The sequence below is a fragment of the Calliopsis andreniformis genome, chromosome 9 (assembly GCF_051401765.1).
Source record: "Calliopsis andreniformis isolate RMS-2024a chromosome 9, iyCalAndr_principal, whole genome shotgun sequence".
Classification (NCBI taxonomy): domain Eukaryota; kingdom Metazoa; phylum Arthropoda; class Insecta; order Hymenoptera; family Andrenidae; genus Calliopsis; species Calliopsis andreniformis.
In genome coordinates this window covers 1,914,460-1,934,283 of record NC_135070.1, presented here as the reverse complement: position 1 = coordinate 1,934,283, position 19,824 = coordinate 1,914,460, and the positions used below count along the sequence as shown (strand labels likewise).

The window sequence follows — 19,824 nt, the reverse complement described above, 5'->3', positions numbered from 1 at the left end:
ATTACCGCGCTGTGCAGAAAGGATAGTACTACGATAAAAAATATATCACGGATGAAATTTAGATAAATTACATAAAAAAATATTTCTGTTATGTTGCATAAAAATGCACAGTTTCTTAAGCTATACCTTACATTTGCAGTAAAAAGTTTGTTTAAGATTGCAATGACTAACGTAGTTTGCTCACTCTCTTTCACCCCGCGTTTGTTTACATGTCACGTGATCAACGACAATGATCTTGGCGCAAAACGCTGTGATCACTTCATAATCGAATGCTATAGTTCTAACAAGGAACGTTCAGTAACTGGAAAATTACAACAATTTTAAAACTAAATAAATGTAGTTCAAGTGACCTTGTTAACGATACAATTTTTTTTCGGTAAAAAAATGGCCCTTGAAGTGAAAATACTCCTTTAAGAAAATGATCATGATAAAGTTACATACTAAAAATGTGACTATAAGCTTATCCAACGTGGGGATTTCCAAGAGTATGAATCATGAATGTATGTATTTTTTGGGGATATATGCCGAGTAGGATAATTACATTCCGTAAATGCTAAAGTAATGATCTTCTTCGAAAAGCATAAAGCTTTGAATTCAACTTTTTCCATATTTTATAATATGAAAACTGATCATTTTTTAGTCCTTTTAGGCTCAAGATAATGAGCTGGATAACAATAAATCGTTACTTTAAGCTTAAAAGGTTTAAAGAAGTTGCTTTCACTTCTACGGCCATCTTTTGCCGAAATAAAAAATGGTTTTGATAATTTTATCACTTGAACTACATTTATGCAAAGTTCCAAAAATTTTTTAATTTTGAAGTTGCCGAACATTCTTTGTAAATTCTTGCACGCTTAGCATATTTCATGGTGAAAAACATTTTTGTGGATAAAATTAAATCCCTTTAAATTATGTGCCGTAAAAGATACGCGTGATTATAGATCTGTTACTGCAATCGGTCCGTAATTTGCAATATTTGATTCCACGTTTTAATACGATAGTGGACGAAACTATTGCACAACGAAATTGGACTTTATTCAGCATTATCGCACGCTTGACACTCAATTATCCAATTCGAATTTCTTCTAAACAACGAAATCCAATAAAAAAACAAAAGATAATATGCACGATATTTCATTATCCTTATATTCTCATTCCGTTTTGATGATAGAACTTTTAATAGTTTACATCGTTCTATATAAATCTCACGAATCTCACGAATTTCACTAAATCTGATCGATTTCAGATGTTTCAAATCGATTGATCAATTTCTGCATACGTTGTCTACTCTTCCAAATTTCAATCACCTATTCTTATATAAGTTACAAGATATGCAATTTGTGCAGTAACAAAGTAAACTACCTATAATTTAAAAACTCAGGTTACAAATCTGGCAACGAGAGAAGCAAATTCCATAGTACCAAAACTGATTCGAAATAACATTCTTTTGCAAACGTAAATACGAATACACATTTCTAGCGATCTCGTAATGTACAAAATGGTGGTAGAGCAGTCGACGCAACATTCTTCAAGCGCGCATGCGCGCGCCTGCGCCACAAAGAAGTAGTACTTCGTCCTGCACAACCGCGTTCCTTCTTCCGCAGCATAGAAAAGCCTGTGGTGATTCTATTCAGCACGTTTATCTTGCATCCCGCGGAAAATTCATTCGATCGGGGTTCAATACTCATCGGCGCATTTACGATTTCATTAAGCAGATAAGCACGAAGTCAGAACTGCGCAGTGGCCTACTGCGCATCGGTGGACCGAAACACGGAGAGCCAGCAGATCAGTGGGAGTTGAGAGAGCGTAATGTCTGATAAGACAAGCGATGGACGACTGTGCGAGCGCGTGATATCGAATCGATTTTGACAGCTCAATCGCAAACGGTAACTCGAAAATCGGTAAGAATTTGTGCATCGGAGCCGGAATCGCGGTTAATTATGTACGCCCCGACGTACCATTGAGTGAGCCAGAACTGACGGACGGCCCGATTTCGAGAAAATCGCACGCACACGCGAACGGGAGAGGAAAGCACAAGTGGTCGGTGCGTGTCTGCGAGTTTTACGGAGCGAAGCTACGTGTCTCGTTCATTGGCAGTAGAAACTGCAGCGAAGGAGCCCTGGCTCCGCCACGAAACGGACAAGGGCCGATATCTGTGTTTGATTTTTCCTCACTGGCAAACAAAGGCGGCTGGTTTTAGCGCTGCCTTCGAAGAACTGGATATAGCGCTGTCTCTCTTTCCCTCTCTTTCGTTCTCGCGCTTGAAGAACGAAGAAGAAGAATGGAAGCGATAGCCAAGCACGATTTTACGGCGACCGCTGAGGATGAGCTCAGTTTTCGGAGAAGCCAGATTCTGAAGGTTCGTACGTTGATACGTCAAGATGCGATGGTTGTCCTTTGAACTACTCAAAATGTTGACGAGACATTTTATCTGTATCCTGTGAATCTTATTGAATGCAAAGTTGCAAAAGGAACCTCAAAGTTGACAATGTAGCAGAAAATTAATACAGGAATTCAGTCTTCTAGCCATTTGGGTACACTGCCAAATTCAGCTTGTAATATTACTGAATTCATTACTTAGAGGTACTTCGAGTAAACATATGCATATAATGGTAGAAATATAATGTGTAATGATCTATGTTCATACATAGAAGTTATTTATTTTAATTATTATATTTAATAGACATGCTATCATTTTTACTAATGGTTTGGAATCAAATTAATGAAATTATATTTAATTTCCAAAATATGTATTTGTTACTGAACGATATATGTAGTAGTATATCTTATAATTGATATTGCTAATAGAGATTATTCTAAATTATATTTAATACTTTTAGACTCGCTTATTTTACTGTAAACTCTATCAAGAAGCAAATGAATATATTACTAATAAAACATTAAGGACTTAAAGATTTAAGGAAAAAGTTAGTAACAGAAACTTCAAAATCTTATGCACAACTTTGACCTGCTATTAAAAATGAAATGACTACTTCCCTTTAAAAATTTATTATATACTTTTAGTTTTTATAGAAATTTAAGAAGTCCCTGGTTTTATAGTAAGAATCTTCCTTGAAAACTAATTATCTGGATTAACAAATTGAAGTCAAATGAACATAAGCTCTTTATTGACAAAACTGGGCATTATTACAGATTCCTCTAATCTTTATGAATATCTAACTCAGGATTATATTCCTGTCTATAATGGTATTGCACTTTGTTATGAAAATATATAATTTGTTATAACGATATAAATTATTTAGAAAATTAAATGTGTCCATCTCTCTGTATTCAAGGAATTTTTGAGGGATCGAGTATTAAATATGCTATAGTAATTTATGATTCTGTAGATAAACATAAATGTATTGCTAAGAAAAATAACATCTAAAATTAATCAAAGCAATAATATGAGAATTAATATTTTTATATATGTATACTTCTATGTATATCTTGTTTTGTTAATGTGATTTGTTCCATGTGAATAAAAGATATAACATATATTTTCTTCATATCTAATAAAAATATATTGAATAAAGATCTATGCAAAGCTTAAGTTATTATGTAATAAAGAAGAAAAAATAAAGTGCTGACGGGCAATATATAAGTTATTTATCCAATGGGAAGCTTTTGCTAATCCTGAATTTTTTAAACCTGCTTTTGTGCAAGAATATTTTGTTATTTAACGATATTGATGATGCACATTGTTCAACAGATCAGTGATTGATATTTCTTTTCCTTAATTTCAAACATGTTTGAATTACGTTGTCATAAGTTAATTAGTGTTATTTATGTTCAACTGTTTCTGTGAGAGTCCTCTTCAGAATTTATCGAGAATTCAAAGGAAGACTTTAATAAATTATAATTTCTACTTTTTATATAAAAACAATTTTTAAGTTTAAAATTATCTACATCAATCCCATATTATCAAACTGTGTTTTTAGTTTGAAGATGAAATATATGCTTTTATCATCCCCTAGACTGTTTTGAAAACAATGATTGTCATAACATTTAGATATCTCTTTAATTTCTTGCAAAACTTCATAGCTTATCAGCAATTTTATTGTTTTGATTATTTTTTTAAGTAATTATTTCTTACATTATCCTTGAAGGATGTATAAATCAATTTAAACATTTCTAATAGATGAATTTGCTTTATGCACGTGTGTTACAAGTATTAAGCATAATATTATTTCTTTTATTCTTATAACATGTTGCTTGAACACTGACTAACCAAAACAAAACATAACCAATGCACTCAATGTTATTGAACTAAATTACTGAGCTCCTTATGGGTTTGCTAATTACTTTTCTGTTTTACTTGGACACAAAATGTCCTTTTATATAATAACATGGTTAGCTTATCTTTCCTGTACCTATTTTTGATAGACTTATGTTTTTGGATTTGGTAGGTTGTTTTTCTTTTTAACCATGTCAGGTCAAAGTACTTTCTTTTAGCTACTACTTGGTATAAAAATTAGTCACAATGATCTTATCAAGTTTTTTCCTTATGGTTTTCATATGACAGTGTTCTTCATCCTTTATTTTAATTCAATGTTCAATTAGGACATACATCTACTCATTGAGTAAAAGTTTTCTTCACAGTAAATGTTATGAACTATAAGTGTTAAGAAATTTATATTTAATCAGAATTTTAAAATAGATATATTTGTATAAAAATTTGTTATTATATGAAGCATTTGAAGTAACAAGGACATAATCTTATATTGAGAAAATTGACTTCAAAGATTTTTATTTAATCCCAAAATAAGGATAAAATTTATTAAATTTATATTATATGACGCATTTTGATGGCTTAGGATATTGTTAACTCAAAATAATATAAATATTTTAATTATATAATATATAATAGAGCAACAAAGATTTTTAAGTACGATATAGCTCATTTTTAGTATTTTTTAACAATTTTTGTTGAGTGATTTGTAATCATCTAGGTATGTTTCTATGTAGATATTTTGATTTTTATTAAAATATGACTTATATCATTACTATGCTAAACACTTCACAAGTATAAATATTCAACAGAAATGGATATAAGCGAAATACAGAAATTATGTTATTGTTGCAGATTCTGAATATGGAAGACGATATGAATTGGTACAGAGCTGAATTAGATTCCAGAGAAGGACTCATTCCTAGTAACTACATAGAAATGAAGAATCATGAGTGGGTGTCATTTTTCAATATATTAAAGCATATAAAATTTCTCATAAATGTTTACTTTAAATCAGTTATTCTTATTCAAATTATATTTTATCCTTGTATTTTATTTGTTTTCTTCAGTTGGTACTATGGAAGGATAACCAGAGCAGATGCAGAAAGATTGTTAATGAACAAACATGAAGGCGCTTTTCTTATTAGAATTAGTGAAAGTTCTCCTGGTGATTTTTCCTTATCTGTTAAGTGAGTAAGGAAATTTTATGAGATAGTAAAATAATAATTTGTCTACAGTAAACGAATTAAGTAATTTATTTACAATTCAAGTAATTGATCAATGGCTTCTTCCAGGTGTTCAGATGGTGTGCAACACTTCAAAGTGTTGAGAGATGCTCAAGGCAAATTTTTCCTCTGGGTGGTTAAATTTAACAGTCTAAATGAATTAGTAGAATACCATCGTACAGCATCTGTTTCACGCTCACAAGATGTTAAACTACGGGATATGGTTCCAGAAGAAGTAATGAGACAAATTATATTCTTTTTTTCTTCCTTATGAAAGTAATTCAAAATTATCCAGTGTTATAATACATTGTATTGTGTCTCATTTTAGTGCCTAGTTCAGGCATTATATGACTTTACACCCCAAGAACCTGGTGAACTTGAATTTAAACGAGGTGACGTAATTACTGTTACGGATCGCACGGATCAACACTGGTGGCATGGAGAAATTGGTAATAGACGGGGTTTGTTTCCATCTACATATGTTACTCCATATCACTCTTAGGTAAATATATGTGAAATCTTTAGCAATAATCTTTACTTTCTACAGTTTAAAATTTTTTAATAAAACGATGTTGTATTTCAGGCCTCAAATTGTACGCACAGGGGCCAAAGGCATCGGCCGCTTTATCCCACCACTATCATATACAGGATCAGACTCACTGCAGAATTAATCAACAATATTTTACAAACTCCGCCTATTGAATGGGCTACCAGGATGTATTGGTGGTCTAGACGACGAGTAGTTTAACTCGACTCGGTGTTCCGTTAATACTTTCCATTGGTCTCATTGAAAAAAAATTCTCCACGTTCAGTCATTTATATAAAAAAATGTAGAGTTCCTTTGCATAACAGAGAACAGGATAGCATGTTCGTTTCATCGTAATTGGGATTAGTAGGAGAAATTTTTTATTGGGACTGATACTACACTGTTATTTAAAGCTATTAATAGATACCGTGTGTGCACTATAGACACATCTTTCAACAACTGGTACTTCAGTGTAGAAAATACATTTAAAAGTACATTTATAACATTTACACGTAACAACAAATCTTTGAATGGTGTTTCCTATTTCTTGGTAGTCCATTAGTGGAGTGTATACATACGAAGACGTATAGCAACTGTGTACATCAATAATGAGGAGCATCGGCCATATTAAAGTGAAGAGAAAAGGTTTGTTACAGGACTGGCGTAAACGTTGTATTTTTCAATATGAATTCGCTGTCGAGGAGTGCGAGGACCTTTGGTGATAAAGAGCCTAGTAAGCTCCATATTCCTAAGTAAGATCCATACGCGAGATATAAGAAACTTTATATAGATATAGCATTAAAACGCGCCACCTTTTGGCATAAAATGCACACTATTATGCCTCTATGTTATGAATATTTTTTACTAATATTCGAGAAAGAAATAATCTTTCGACGGTTAAGATACATCTGATATCGCTACATCAGATATGTACTTGCTGTGTATCATATATATAGACTTGTACTTTCAGACTGCACGTTTGAATAATTATTCTAACGTTTCGAAGTGAATCCTTTTCTTTTCTAAGTAGTACCAGAGATACAATTGCAGCTTCAATAAGCTGCTCTGTGTTTCAATTTTCTATTTTCAATCATGTAGACATGATTGGAAAATGTCATTTTTACAATCACTGACTGTGCTTTAAAACATAGTTTTCTTCTTTTTGGAATATTGTGTTTTTTTCTAGAGATTCTGTGATGAAGAAAAGAGAAATTTTTTACATGAACATGGTATATACCTACTCTCGCCAAAACTCAAACACAACGAGTGACCGACATTATTGTTCATAATGTGGTAGAAACAGTAGCGCATGAAATAAGGTAGAAAGTTTAAATAAAAACATAATTTTATGTCTCGATTATAATTTGTGTCCCGTTAATGCATTTTTTAGAAATACCAACATACCAAGAATGCAATAATGAAGAATTGGCCGTGCGAAATTGAGTTGATTTTTTAACGAAAAGTAAATTTTTGAGATGGTCTATGTGACATAAAATGTATAATTTTAAGAAAAAATGCGGAAGTCCATGTATATTTTTTAAATATCTTGTTTTTACTGTTTTTAGCAAATTTTGCTTTCGTATTTCCGTGTAAACAATTAAACATACGTAGCCCTATCGTGTAATTATTATTATTATTATATTATTATTATTATTATTATTATTATTATTATTCGTTATGTTACATTTTATTAATAACAATATATTATATTAATTGCACATGCATGCTTTGTTTACTTATGCCCATGAGTTGTTACATTTTTGTCAAAACTGAAACTTTATTTATAGTACGAGTAATATATTAATTTATAACAATGCTTTACAAAATATATTACAGAGTCCGCATACACTATTTTTTTAAACAGGGGAAAAACAAAAAGAAGGAATTATAATTAAATGGCATTCTGTTTGTGAATTTAGAGTGCCAAAAACACGGGAAAATTTTCAACAAATATAACAATTATTTTCCATGATTACCATGACTATTATTTCTTTTATATTGCCACGACTTTTCGAGGATGTTTGTTACGTTTTTTACAGTTCTTGACGAAACAATTTTTTGTACTAGTTTGAAAACTAAAATTAAAGCGTAATAAAATGAACAATATTCTAGTATTTTCTTTTTGTAAAGTTGACATTGAAATGATTGTAATTGATTATTTAAATTCGAAAAAATGTTTAAAATATAAGTTTCCCTATCTTATTGTGGTTGTTCGTGATTATTGTTATTAAAGATGTAGATGTAATATAGTTGAATCTTGTCAACAATTTTTGATAATTATTAGCGTAGCATTTTAAAATACTTAACGTACAGACTTACCTATGTACTTAAAAATTGTTCATTTTAAAAAATCAATTTGTACATGACTTACTTGATCGATTATGTTTAGAATATAATTGTATTTTACACTTTTCGTAAATTTTTTACATATTCGTATATGTTTGTATATGTATTGCATTGTTTTTGTTCTTTAAATATTTTATATAAAACAACAAAATAAAATTATTTAAATGACACATTAATGAATAAAGCAATATATACATACATATTCAAAAGTACATGTTTGAATGATGTGCATATAATTGCTTAAATGAATTTGGAATTGAACTATCTTATGACAAGAGTATATCATAATGCTTTTGGACCAAGAAATGTATAATAATAAAATGTAATAAAATACAATGTTTAAACAATAGTCATTATATAACTATTACTGTTTACAAAGCTGTATAAAGTTATATACTTGATTAGTCTGCTTATTTCATGAGTGAAAACAAATTAAAATGTATTCATATCGTGATAAAGATAATGTGAAGAAAAGATATAATATGAATATCTATTTACTGCCTGATATACAGTTGATATTTCATGCTAAACTATTTATTATATATTTATTAAGTAAAAATGTGGCAAATAAAGTGCAATTAAAAAATGACAGGAGCTTACTTTTTCATATAATTCTTATGTATTTAATGTACTTTTTTAGCTTAATATAACAGTTACAAAAATTGTATAATTTATTGAGTCATTTGAGGTAATATGAAACATTCTTATTCAACATACAAGTCTGTAAGAAATATACCTTCCAGCAGTTTCAGAAGGCCTAATGATTTTTACAACTTGTCCACGTTTTAATCCAAAATAACGCGCTACTGGATCACCAGCTTGTATACGCATCAACTGATTTTCTTTTAACTTATACCTCGTGAGTAATTCTTCCTTCTCATCTGGTGTAAGTACTATATGTTCAGGTACCAACTCATGCTCTGTGATGTTGATAAGTAATTCAGATTCTAAGAACTGTTCTAATATATATTTCGGTGCCATGTCTACTAACGATTGCTTTGCAGATGGTGTCATTCCTTGTTGTACAACTATTATAGCTCTATTATTACAAAAGAAATGACATAAGAATGAAACAATTGAAAATTTTAACTTTGTAATTTATATTATGCAGAATTACCTGTGAATTTTTTCTTCTTGCATACGTTGACAGTATGTTTTAATAGTTTTTATGCCAATTTTAGGCTCATCAGGAAAGAAAACAAACAATTGATCTGTTGGATCATCATTATGAGCTACCAAAACAATTAGATCACTTCGTGCGGGTCTTTTTTCGCTTGGTTTATCGCCGAATTGTTCCTTAAATTGTTCTAAAGTTTGATCTAATTCATCTTGTGTAACGAGATAACCTCTATCATGGCACAACTGCATCACTGTTTTCCTTATTCTCCATAATTTGTACGTTTCAGCCTCATCATCCATTTTTTAGCTATAAACAATTCGAGTCTGCATACAATTCATTAACTTCCTTTCTACTCACTCTTATTTCATGTGTTCCCTCAATAACAACAGCTATTTAACACAGGATAACTGTTTTGTTTCTCACAATATACATAACCTCACTTTTTAAAACTAGTAACTTGTTAGTTTATATTTTTATACAACACGCACGCACCGAAAACCATTGGGCTATATACCTAAATGGAGTGCGACTACGAAGGGACGGCCGTCCAGGGAAGGCAAGACTGAGGTGATGCTATCGCAATTTAACCATGCAGGCACGTATGTGTCGTCGTTTCAGTACCCCCTCTACAGTACAGCAATTGGTAAGAGAGAGATAATAGGAAGAACAAGGACAGATTCACCCCAGTTCGGATTTCTCGCTTTGACCTCCCTCCCTCCTTCTTTTTCTTACAGGGGTCTGCACATAGCTCAATGCCGAAACAGAGACTGCATTGAACTGTTAGAACTAGATATAGGGAATTTTGAATAAGTGTATAGGCGCTCACTCACCATTTATACATTTTAATTCCTCTCAAATTGATAGAGGGCACTACAATTGTGGTTTCAACTTATACACGTGAGACTGATTCCTTGCAGCATTTTAGCTCGTTGGTGTTATTACATGTGTCACTATTTCATTATTTCATATCTATTCGTATCATGTATTGTTGATTATATAGAGTGAATTAGAACGAAAATTAGTTGTATTTAAGCCTATATTATATAAGTATTCGTCGTTTAATTAGTGCAAAATGGCAGATGATGATTTCGATGGAGATGAGTCAGTACTTTGTTTGTTTAATCATAAATACCGAAAATTTGTGTACTTCAGTTGTTTGGTTATTTAAATGTTTCATAACGAAAACTTTTAGCTACATCGAAAATATATACCTTTTGATAATTAATTATTTTGTTTTATATAAGTCTCATTTTATTTCACTAATAATAAGTTTCTTTTAGTTTTATATTCTTATATCATATAAATTGAACATAAACTAATACTAGTGTCATTTGCAGGGTTGCAGATGATTTTGATGATGTTGATGATGATGACAATATAGAATTGGAACCTCAAGAGGAGGATGGGGAGAACATAGAGCTATTAGCAGCTGGAGAAGCTTCTGGTGGTGTTCAAAGATCGAAAAGAATTACAACAAGATACATGACAAAGTAAGTAACTTTAATATTTATTAAATTACATTAAATGTTAATGTTACACACTAAGAAATTAGAATTTTTTATTTTAAAATTGATTAGTTCATATTTATATGTTACCAATAACATTTTTGAGGGTCTGCGAAGGCAATTAGCCTGACGTTATTTTGCTTTTGTATAATTTATGGCTGAGACCTAGGAGATATGTGGCTTATAAAAGAAATGATTGAGACTAAACAGTCCTAGCAATGGATAATGGCTGGTTGGGAACAAAAACTGTGTTGGGTCTTTTAATTATTAGCTGTTCAGGATTGTTTGTTATTGCAAAAGTATTGGTAAAAAATGATATTGTGTTCATAAAGGATATGACCACAGAATGGGAAGGCAATGCCTTTTGATAAGAGGACTGTAATATATCCCACAGTACTTACCTCAGTAAGGTTCTGGGAACCTTGATGAAGAAAAAACCAAAAGTTTTGTAATATTTAAGTATGAACTAAACAATTCAATCCTTTTATTATTAACACATTTACTGTCACTATTGAATAATACAGAATTCTTGATTTTGTAATGGATTTATAAAAAGTGCTTAAAGAGTCTTTTATTTCCTTTCTTATTAAATTACAACTACTGAAAAATGTTATAGGTCATATGACAGAGAACACAATAAAAATGATAATAATTAAGAATAGCAATAATTAACTTCCAACAGCTCCTGTTTGAACATATCCTGGTATATTTTTAATACAAATCTACCATATAAAAGTTAATCATAACTATTGACAAACCAATTGTATACTCCTCTTATAAACAGAATTGATATATAAATGTATAAATAATTTACAGATATGAAAGAGCAAGAGTATTAGGAACAAGGGCGTTACAAATAGCCATGTGTGCTCCAGTAATGGTAGAATTGGAAGGTGAAACAGATCCATTACAAATAGCCATGAAAGAATTAAAACAAAGGAAAATTCCCATTATCATCAGACGTTATTTACCTGACAATAGTTACGAAGATTGGGGGATTGATGAGTTAATTATAATAGACCATTAAGTTTCCATGAATTTTGTATATCTCAACCATAGCTTTAAGATGATCTAAGATAATTGGAATTTATTGTATCAATAATATTTCAATTGTAAAATGAGATATTTGTATAAAGAGAAAAACAAAAAATAAAGATTGTTTTAAAATGAAAGCACAAATTTTCCCTAAATTCAGGAATAAAATGATAGAAATATTGTCTTACCAAAACAAACACACATTACTGTCGTTTAAAAAGAAAAATTCTCTTCATCATATTTACTCTTAAAAAACTTTAATTCTGTTTATCTATTGTAGCTTCGAATTCGAAATGTTTATTCAAATGTAAACTGAAACAGATATGTACGATATGTGTTCCATGAGCACCTATGGTAGATGGCAGGTATCTATATCTAGCTACAAAACGCAATTGATAAAAAGGCTCTATAAAGTTACTAGAGGTTAAGAAACATTACGTCAAATTTAAATCTTCGTATAAATGATAAGTAGTAAAATTTCTCAAAAATACATGAAATACTTAAAGTTTGATTTAAAAACTTAACAAAACAAAGATGACAGCACGTGGAAATGTGCAAATCAGTTGGTTATGAGACTTATCATTCTCAGATAACAGAGATAACAATATTGAAAGTGCTATACGTTTCACTTGCAACGTCTCGTTAATTAGTAATTATAGCAGACTGCCTGCATTCCTAAAGAAAGAAATATAGTATTATGAGAATACTTAGAATTAAAAACATAATATGACGTGGTAAGTAAATTGCATATTGTTTCTAAATATTTACTAACCTAAAGAAGATAATTAGTTGATTATTATTCAAATATGCATAGGAATCCTTTGAAAAAAAACCATTTAACACAAAGACCTACACCAGCATCCCCTCTATTATCGCATACAGAAGATAGAGAACTGGATGTTACAATTCAGAGACTTATTTAGTACGTATTGCATATTTTTTATTTCTTATTTTAATTTACAAATAGATGTATTGATTATTTCATAATAAAGCATTGTTCTTTCGAAAGTGTGGAAGACACGATTAGGAAGCTAACGAAAGAAATGAAAAAATACATGGAAGCTGTAATGAATTTAGATAAAGCAGATCAAAGATTAACATTAAATCTGACAACTTGTGATCTTGCGCACCTAAGTGATGATTTCAGAAAAATAGTGGAGGATTACCATTCTATTACAACGCAGGTATATTTACAATTAGTTCTGTTACAAGATTTAATGAAATAATTCCTCTCCTTTTAACAGATTGGCAAAACTGTGCAAGAAATGACAGCTCTATGTCAGAAGACCTTTATAGAACCCCTGAAAAAGTTACGAGACGAGTTTGTTTTGATAGCAGCAGCAATAGCTAAACGTGAAGAATTAGTGACCACGTGGAGATATTCCTATAATCGTGTTAAGAAGTTGCAGGAGAAAAAAGATAGAACTGCTAATCACATTGCAAAATTGGAAAGGGAACGTAGAACGGAAGAGGCAGCTGCAAAAGATTTAAAAACTGTACATGCTCAATTACTTGCAGAACTACCTATGTTTCTAGACAAGAGACTAGAATACATTAAACCTAGTATACATGCTTTAATTATGATACAATTAGATTACTATGGTAGCACTACTAAGTTATTCACACACTTGATGCCAGTGCCGAATATTTCGGGATCCCCATCTAGTGCTATCGTATCTGAAGATGAGTATCAACAAACAGTAGCTCACCAAATGAACAGAATTCGAGCTCTTACAATTGTTAAAGATCAATGAAGCTTTGAAAATACTGCTAGAACTATTTTGTTGAAAAAAAGGATCAGATATATGCTATAGAGGTAGCATAGGTATGAATGTATTTTTCACATGGCAGTATTTACAGTGATATTGTAAAAGTACAAGGTGTCTTTAAGACGGAATCATTCCTTGGTTTCGTTTCCTCTGAGCACCTGAACGACGATTATGATTAGCATGCTGTGCTTTGTTGGTATTTTTTTGTTGTCTGTTATGCATGACTTTTTTATCTTGCCCTTGACCTCTCGGTTTACCTAAATGTAAGAAAAAAGACACATAGTATGTGAACTCGTAGATTATAAAAAATATACAATGACTTTCAATGAAATTTAGTGAATATAATTTACCAATCACGTCAGCTGAAGTTTTCCCATTTCGATTAGCTTGCCTTCGTTGTTCAGCTTTCGCGCGTAATTCTGCTGGATTTGGTATAAAGTGATCCTTTCCATTCTGCTCAACTTCTGTATCATCATCATCTGATTCTGATTCATCGGCGACTTCGGTCTTTTGCTTTCCGAGAAGAACCTAAAATTATACAAGTTGTTACTATGATTTTTATACCTAAATATATTTATACTGGTAAGCCAATCGTAAATACAAACTCTTGGTATGACATGATTATCAAACGTATCATCTAATTCATCCTCGTAATCATCTATAAGGCTATAACTGAAATCAAGTGTAAATAAATATTTTTTTATGTTATGTGTACAAGTAGAAACAATTGTTTTCATTTTTGAAAACTTACTTTCTAGTTATGTAATCTTTAGATACTTCGATGACCTCACGACTCTTAATAGGGACGTCATCAAAATTATTATGTATATCCAATTGCTTAAAGCCCAGAGTCACATCTTCATCGTCTAATGTTTCCTAAAAAAATTAAGTAAATTCTAATTTACACAATGTGAGAATTTTCTTATTTGCACATATACAGGATCTTTGGCTACAGGTGGGGGAAATTTTAGAGAGTGATTCTAGACTTCAGATTAAGAATAATAGACCAAATTAAGAATAACGAATTACGGTTCACCCTTCGTTCGTTAAATATAAACCTGTTAAAAATCAGAGATTAGGCCACTGTTTAAGTCAAAAGTCGTAAAATCCCACAGTAACAGTCTGAAAGGAATGCCCTCCTTGTGCTAACTACTATAAATTAAATTAAATTAAATTAAATGTTTACAATTAAAAAACGAAGACTTGATTACAATTTTGTTATTCTTAATTATTGACTTCATTTGATACCTACGATTTTTTGGATAAAACTGTTTTCTGAGAAAATTAATTTGTTATACATTTCTTTTCTTATTCATATTTGTAATTATATGCATCAATATCAGCATAATTTATTACTTATTTTTAGTTTCTCTATCTTATATAACAGAAGGAAAAAAATATATACCGTGTAATCTGGTAGTATATCATCCACTATGGGTTTTGTATTCTTTAATTTTTCCAAATTAGGTGGTAAATTCTCTTCCAAAATAGCATTTATCACAGAATCAGTATTATAATTGTAATATTCCAAACACTTCTAAGAAATGAAAAATTTTATTATAATAACTTTTATAATGTGACTTTTTTCTTGGCTTAAATTGTTACCTCAATGAAATGGTCATCTAGTTTGAAGAAAATATCTTTTACTTTTGAAATTAATAATTCAACAAAGTCTTTTGTTGTATGTTTTTCATTTGAAGAACATGTATTATTAGAGAATACCATTGATTGACTTGGAGCATTGCTTGGTCCAGCTATAGCTTCCTATAAAAAATATCATATAAATATATTGAAAAAATATGTTTTATATCTTTTCCTACTTACATCTACATTATTCGAGGAAACAGATGAAACATTAGCTTTTCCTGTAGTTGCACTAATTGATTTCAGTATATATTCACATTTCATTGTATCACTAAATATGAGTTAAGTATTGAAATTAAAATTAAAGTAATAAATGTTTTCATTTCTACTATCTAAAAAAAGGATACATTTCATGATATATATCTGATAGCAAATCTAAGTCAGATTGAACTGGATAAAATTGATCATAATCTGTAATAAATTCTTTCTCACCAATAACATTGGTTAGGAAAGTCAGGTATTCTTCAACTTTCTCCTTTATCTCTGACTCTGATAGTGTACCCCTAAATAAGATTTTATAGATAGACTGTACAATCAATTTCTACTATTGTAAATAGATATATACTTACAAATTGTCCTGAATATTTTGTATGGGTTCATATATAATAACATGAGAAAGTCCTAAAATTTCAATCCTTGTTACATCTAATCGATGTTTTACTTCCATATATTTCGGTACGTTTTCCTCATTTTCAGAAAACGTATCTAACTTTTTATACATTTCAGGTATTGTAGTTTCATATATCGAAACAATTCTAATGAATAATAAATATGAAAATACATTATCAGAAATAATCAAAACAAAATTATAAATATGTACTTACACATTCATAAAATCCTCTTTGTGAAATATTTCCACTGCAGGAGGATAATTTTTTAAGAACACTGTTAATGTTGATGATATATCTAACACATATAATATTGTATCTTCTAAATCAAGCAATGTAAGATTTGTAGGACCAGCAGTCCACTCTGAGAGTGAAATTGCTTTATCAGTGTTATGAGAAGAACAAGTATTAAATTTCCTTTCGATAGTCTTAAAAGCCTAAATTAACAATATTCATGTTTAGTTTCTTTTTTAAAACCATAATTATTTTATATATAATAATACATCACCTCTATAAGACAGGGGACAGTTTTTTGAAGATCATTATTATATCGTGATTCTAATGTAAATAAACATCTTAACATTCTTTCTATTACTTTTTCGTTTTCTCTACCATAAAGTTGACAGAGATCAAAGATAATTGGTATTGTGAATATATAATTATCATATAATAAGTTCCCCATGTGTTGATGGGTCATATATTCTGCAGGACTTTGCTTGTTTGTAACAAGCCGTGTGAATACTACAAGTACATAGCGACGTAAAGTTTCCAGAGACTCCAGCATTTCTGGACAGTTTGGGAAACTTTCCAGAGCATAAAATGGTGGTGCTTCTTGTAAAAAGGATGCTAATGCATCTACTATTGATGTATTGTATACAATGTTCGACCAAAATCTAGACAAAGAATAGATAATAATAAAGGTATATAATAAAAAACATACATAGTTCAAATGTATACAAATTTATACTACTTTTACGATTATAAAATACTTTTACTATTCTTTATGCTATATAAATATCACTAAATGTTTAAAACACTAAATTGTTAATCATGTTTACCTATAAAATGGAAGATTAAGTAACCACTTTAAGTCATTGATCATGTAACTGACGATTTCCATCCAATGTTCTTTGGCCCCCATAATTTCAGATCCATCATCACTGTATATAACGGGAGCTTCATAATGCAAGAAATAACGTTTCTCTGCCCACACTTCATTCTAGAAAAAATTAACGAAAAACACTATCTAGACAAGATAAAATTTTTAATTTTATTATAACAAGCTTATGTTAAAATTCTATATTTTTAATTTAAATAATGATTTAAATAGCTTTCTTATAAAAATACTAAATAATTTTTTTAGATACTGCTTAAAGTTCTACTGAAAATCTGAAATTTTACCTTGATAAAAAATGTGTCGAAAAATAAAATAAAAATAATTAAAAATTAAATATTCTTTTCGACAAACACTACAATAAAATTTATCATTTAAATATTCACACAGTAATAGATAATAATTGTAGGAATGTTTTGTATAATTATACATACCAAAGCATCAACAATTTTGCTAACACCATCGGTTTTGATCTTCAGTTTTAATTTTTCCAAGGGCAGAAGGTCAAGATTCTATTGAACAAATGGAAACGTAACGTAACTTTATTATAATCACATTTATTCTAACCTTTCGCAATTGAAAAAAATAATAATTGAATAAAAAGTACCTCGAAAGGTTCCATGTTACTATGTAACACATTTTCCGTCATAAATACTGCTAATCGTCGCTAAATTCACTTGCTAATCACAATAAACTGACCGCTAAACAAATGCAATATCACTAAAACACGAGGTAAATATGTACAATTGTCTTTTGTCTGACTAACCTGTATTTTATACAAATTAAAAGTCGAGAAAAATTGAAGACGGGGAATACCGTCAAAATAACGGCTTAGTTCTGTTAGGGAATTGGTAAGCTAGTAAACATTGTTTTATTCATCTGACGCACTGTCAAAACAGCTGCACATCTGCATGCTTAACCAGGTTATGTTATTGAAACTTAGTATACGGGCAGTGTCACGAATTTTGTACTTTTAAATTTCGTTCGCATTATCCCGTCATGTCTAAAGATGGAAAATTCTTTGTGAGACCGAAAGTTAGATTTTGTCAAGCCGACACAGACGAATCAAAAATAAATGAATTAAAAAATAAAACAGGTCTGAGAAATACTGTCCCGGCAAATAAACCGAGAATTAGAAGTATTGTAACTTTAGATAAGCCTGTTAAACTAATAACAGTAAATGCAGAAACTACCAATCAAGAAAATAATGATTTAAAAATTAATAATGCTCAAGAAAGTGAATTATTAACACTTTGTAGTAATGCATTTCCTTCTTGCAAAGTTGAAACATTTGAAAAATCTGATGAAACAGAAAATGAGAAACCAATAATTAACAGTAGTAATATTGAAAATAGCGAAGAAAATCCAAAGAAAACTGATGCAATTAAAATTTCTGAAAAACCTATAAATGATGATATAATTAATCCTTCTGCATCTTCAGTAAAAACTAAAACTTTAGGCAAAGTACTTAAATCACAGAATACTGTCAAAGCTAATATTTCAAAGAAATATTCTGTGAAAGTCAAAAAAGGAAAAGAAAATGAAACTTTAACTAATAAAAAGGATGTTAAAAGTACAATTAAAACAAGTTCAGATCCAAAACTATCATATCATAAAACCAAATCTTCTTTAATTATTACTAAACCAAAGATAGCAAATGTTACATCTAAATCATCTGTTTCAGTTTTGTCAAAAAAAGTTAATTCAAAATCTAATAGTGCTGATGTTATGCCATGTTACAAGTATAATAAAACTACATCAAAGGTAAAGACTCCTTTGATTAAAAAGACTGTGATACGTGATATAATTGGTCATAAAATAAAACCCTACATTGGCCCAGGTGTATCACGTAAGCGAGAAGATTGTAATGTTCCTGACATTGATAAAAATATTCATGTAAAAGCATGCACCACTGCAGAAAAATTAGCTCGGCCGGAATATAATTCAATTATGTGTACAATCAATAAATTAAATGAAATGAAGAAACAAAAAGATGTGACAGATATTGAGCATCTACCAGCTACCTACAAAAACGTTATAAATGGAAAGGTATTATAAGAAAAAATGATGCTTATAAAGTACATCTAAGAATTTCTATTTAGTATTCTTTTTTCTGTTTAGATTTCCAATGCCTTGGATTTTCCTCTGGATGAAGCCATTTATAAAAATTTGGTGGACTTGTCGATAGATGAAAAACAATTACCAAATAGATTGACTCGTAGTAAAGATCCAGAGTCACGTCAGAGGGATGCTGTACCAGTACTTTCTGACTTTTTTACACCTGAATTCCCTGAGGAGTACTGCACATTTGTTTCTATTAAACCAAGAATTCCAGAAATTGCAGACACTTGGAATGCTTTTAGGATAAGTGACAAGATATTTGAATGGAAATATGTTTTGGATCATGTATAGTAGCATTATACTTTAGTTTATACATAAGTTATTTATTAATTTCTATTCATGAAACACTTATTTTGGTAAATGTACCTTTTTATAAAATGTAATGTATATTTTATGATAATAAATCATCAGACAAATTATCCTAATAAATATTCTGTAGATTATATATTCGAATTTAAAATATAATATGAATCAATATATACAATAAATTGTTTAATATACATACACATGTCCTGTGTGTTATGCGGTCTATTATTGATTGATAGGTTTTACTGCATCTTACGTAAAACCATACAAAGTATG

The 19,824-nt window shown here is 30.2% G+C and overlaps 6 protein-coding genes across 11 annotated transcripts; 4 read left to right on the top strand and 2 right to left on the bottom strand.

The window, feature by feature from the left end:
• The first annotated feature begins 1,571 nt into the window (after positions 1-1,571).
• Positions 1,572-7,698, top strand: Drk (growth factor receptor-bound protein 2 drk). The gene is made up of 6 exons (XM_076385086.1): positions 1,572-2,356; positions 5,084-5,181; positions 5,299-5,418; positions 5,524-5,689; positions 5,783-5,956; positions 6,038-7,698. Exons 1-5 carry the CDS (start codon positions 2,279-2,281, stop codon positions 5,954-5,956), a joined length of 636 nt encoding a protein of 211 aa, XP_076241201.1. The 5' UTR covers positions 1,572-2,278; the 3' UTR covers positions 6,038-7,698.
• Positions 7,699-8,922: 1,224 nt separating this feature from the next.
• Rpb5 (DNA-directed RNA polymerases I, II, and III subunit Rpb5) lies at positions 8,923-10,378 on the bottom strand. Its single transcript, XM_076385563.1, has 3 exons — positions 10,277-10,378; positions 9,444-10,213; positions 8,923-9,365 (listed from the first exon to the last, which is right to left on the bottom strand). Exons 2-3 carry the CDS (start codon positions 9,743-9,745, stop codon positions 9,035-9,037), a joined length of 633 nt encoding a protein of 210 aa, XP_076241678.1. The 5' UTR covers positions 9,746-10,213; positions 10,277-10,378; the 3' UTR covers positions 8,923-9,034.
• An 11-nt stretch (positions 10,379-10,389) lies between these two features.
• Positions 10,390-12,130, top strand: Rpii18 (RNA polymerase II subunit RpII18). The gene is made up of 3 exons (XM_076385564.1): positions 10,390-10,547; positions 10,784-10,936; positions 11,768-12,130. Exons 1-3 carry the CDS (start codon positions 10,519-10,521, stop codon positions 11,976-11,978), a joined length of 393 nt encoding a protein of 130 aa, XP_076241679.1. The 5' UTR covers positions 10,390-10,518; the 3' UTR covers positions 11,979-12,130.
• Positions 12,131-12,395: 265 nt separating this feature from the next.
• On the top strand, positions 12,396-13,740 carry LOC143182759 (bridging integrator 3). The gene is made up of 4 exons (XM_076383967.1): positions 12,396-12,720; positions 12,801-12,908; positions 12,996-13,170; positions 13,231-13,740. Exons 1-4 carry the CDS (start codon positions 12,713-12,715, stop codon positions 13,738-13,740), a joined length of 801 nt encoding a protein of 266 aa, XP_076240082.1. The 5' UTR covers positions 12,396-12,712.
• Positions 13,741-13,803: 63 nt separating this feature from the next.
• LOC143182757 (activating signal cointegrator 1 complex subunit 2) lies at positions 13,804-18,031 on the bottom strand. 6 transcript variants are annotated; one of them, XM_076383961.1, is made up of 15 exons: positions 17,888-18,031; positions 17,729-17,822; positions 17,556-17,633; positions 17,066-17,226; positions 16,516-16,900; positions 16,224-16,444; positions 15,969-16,154; positions 15,747-15,902; positions 15,580-15,670; positions 15,361-15,519; positions 15,161-15,292; positions 14,507-14,631; positions 14,361-14,427; positions 14,106-14,283; positions 13,804-14,012 (listed from the first exon to the last, which is right to left on the bottom strand). In XM_076383961.1, exons 2-15 carry the CDS (start codon positions 17,768-17,770, stop codon positions 13,873-13,875), a joined length of 2,121 nt encoding a protein of 706 aa, XP_076240076.1. In that variant the 5' UTR covers positions 17,771-17,822; positions 17,888-18,031; the 3' UTR covers positions 13,804-13,872. The 6 variants fall into 6 exon arrangements, with proteins under 6 accessions (XP_076240076.1, XP_076240074.1, XP_076240077.1 ...); XM_076383959.1 differs by having other exon boundaries at positions 17,729-17,841; positions 17,888-18,025; XM_076383962.1 differs by having other exon boundaries at positions 17,729-17,841; positions 17,938-18,013.
• Positions 18,032-18,076: 45 nt separating this feature from the next.
• On the top strand, positions 18,077-19,712 carry LOC143182758 (uncharacterized). Its single transcript, XM_076383966.1, has 2 exons — positions 18,077-19,170; positions 19,243-19,712. The coding sequence occupies exons 1-2, from the start codon at positions 18,121-18,123 to the stop codon at positions 19,531-19,533; spliced, it is 1,341 nt and encodes a 446-aa protein (XP_076240081.1). The 5' UTR covers positions 18,077-18,120; the 3' UTR covers positions 19,534-19,712.
• Positions 19,713-19,824: the final 112 nt, after the last annotated feature.

Excerpts from the sequence above, each read along its gene's own strand:
- Drk (XM_076385086.1), top strand. The coding sequence starts at position 2,279 with ATGGAAGCGATAGCCAAGCACGATTTTACGGCGACCGCTGAGGATGAG. Across the intron at positions 2,357-5,083 it reads GGAGAAGCCAGATTCTGAAG|ATTCTGAATATGGAAGACGA; the intron begins GTTCGTACGTTG and ends TTATTGTTGCAG. Across the intron at positions 5,690-5,782 it reads GGGATATGGTTCCAGAAGAA|TGCCTAGTTCAGGCATTATA; the intron begins GTAATGAGACAA and ends GTCTCATTTTAG.
- Rpb5 (XM_076385563.1), bottom strand. The coding sequence starts at position 9,745 with ATGGATGATGAGGCTGAAACGTACAAATTATGGAGAATAAGGAAAACA. Across the intron at positions 9,366-9,443 it reads CAAGAAGAAAAAATTCACAG|AGCTATAATAGTTGTACAAC; the intron begins GTAATTCTGCAT and ends TTGTAATAATAG.
- Rpii18 (XM_076385564.1), top strand. The coding sequence starts at position 10,519 with ATGGCAGATGATGATTTCGATGGAGATGA. Across the intron at positions 10,548-10,783 it reads GATGATTTCGATGGAGATGA|GGTTGCAGATGATTTTGATG; the intron begins GTCAGTACTTTG and ends TGTCATTTGCAG. Across the intron at positions 10,937-11,767 it reads ACAACAAGATACATGACAAA|ATATGAAAGAGCAAGAGTAT; the intron begins GTAAGTAACTTT and ends AATAATTTACAG.
- LOC143182759 (XM_076383967.1), top strand. Across the intron at positions 12,909-12,995 it reads ACAATTCAGAGACTTATTTA|TGTGGAAGACACGATTAGGA; the intron begins GTACGTATTGCA and ends TTCTTTCGAAAG. Across the intron at positions 13,171-13,230 it reads ACCATTCTATTACAACGCAG|ATTGGCAAAACTGTGCAAGA; the intron begins GTATATTTACAA and ends TCCTTTTAACAG.
- LOC143182757 (XM_076383961.1), bottom strand. The coding sequence starts at position 17,770 with ATGACGGAAAATGTGTTACATAGTAACATGGAACCTTTCGAG. Across the intron at positions 15,520-15,579 it reads TTTCCTCGAATAATGTAGAT|GAAGCTATAGCTGGACCAAG; the intron begins GTAAGTAGGAAA and ends TATTTTTTATAG. Across the intron at positions 15,293-15,360 it reads TAGATGACCATTTCATTGAG|AAGTGTTTGGAATATTACAA; the intron begins GTAACAATTTAA and ends TTCATTTCTTAG.
- LOC143182758 (XM_076383966.1), top strand. The coding sequence starts at position 18,121 with ATGTCTAAAGATGGAAAATTCTTTGTGAGACCGAAAGTTAGATTTTGT. Across the intron at positions 19,171-19,242 it reads AAAACGTTATAAATGGAAAG|ATTTCCAATGCCTTGGATTT; the intron begins GTATTATAAGAA and ends TTTTCTGTTTAG.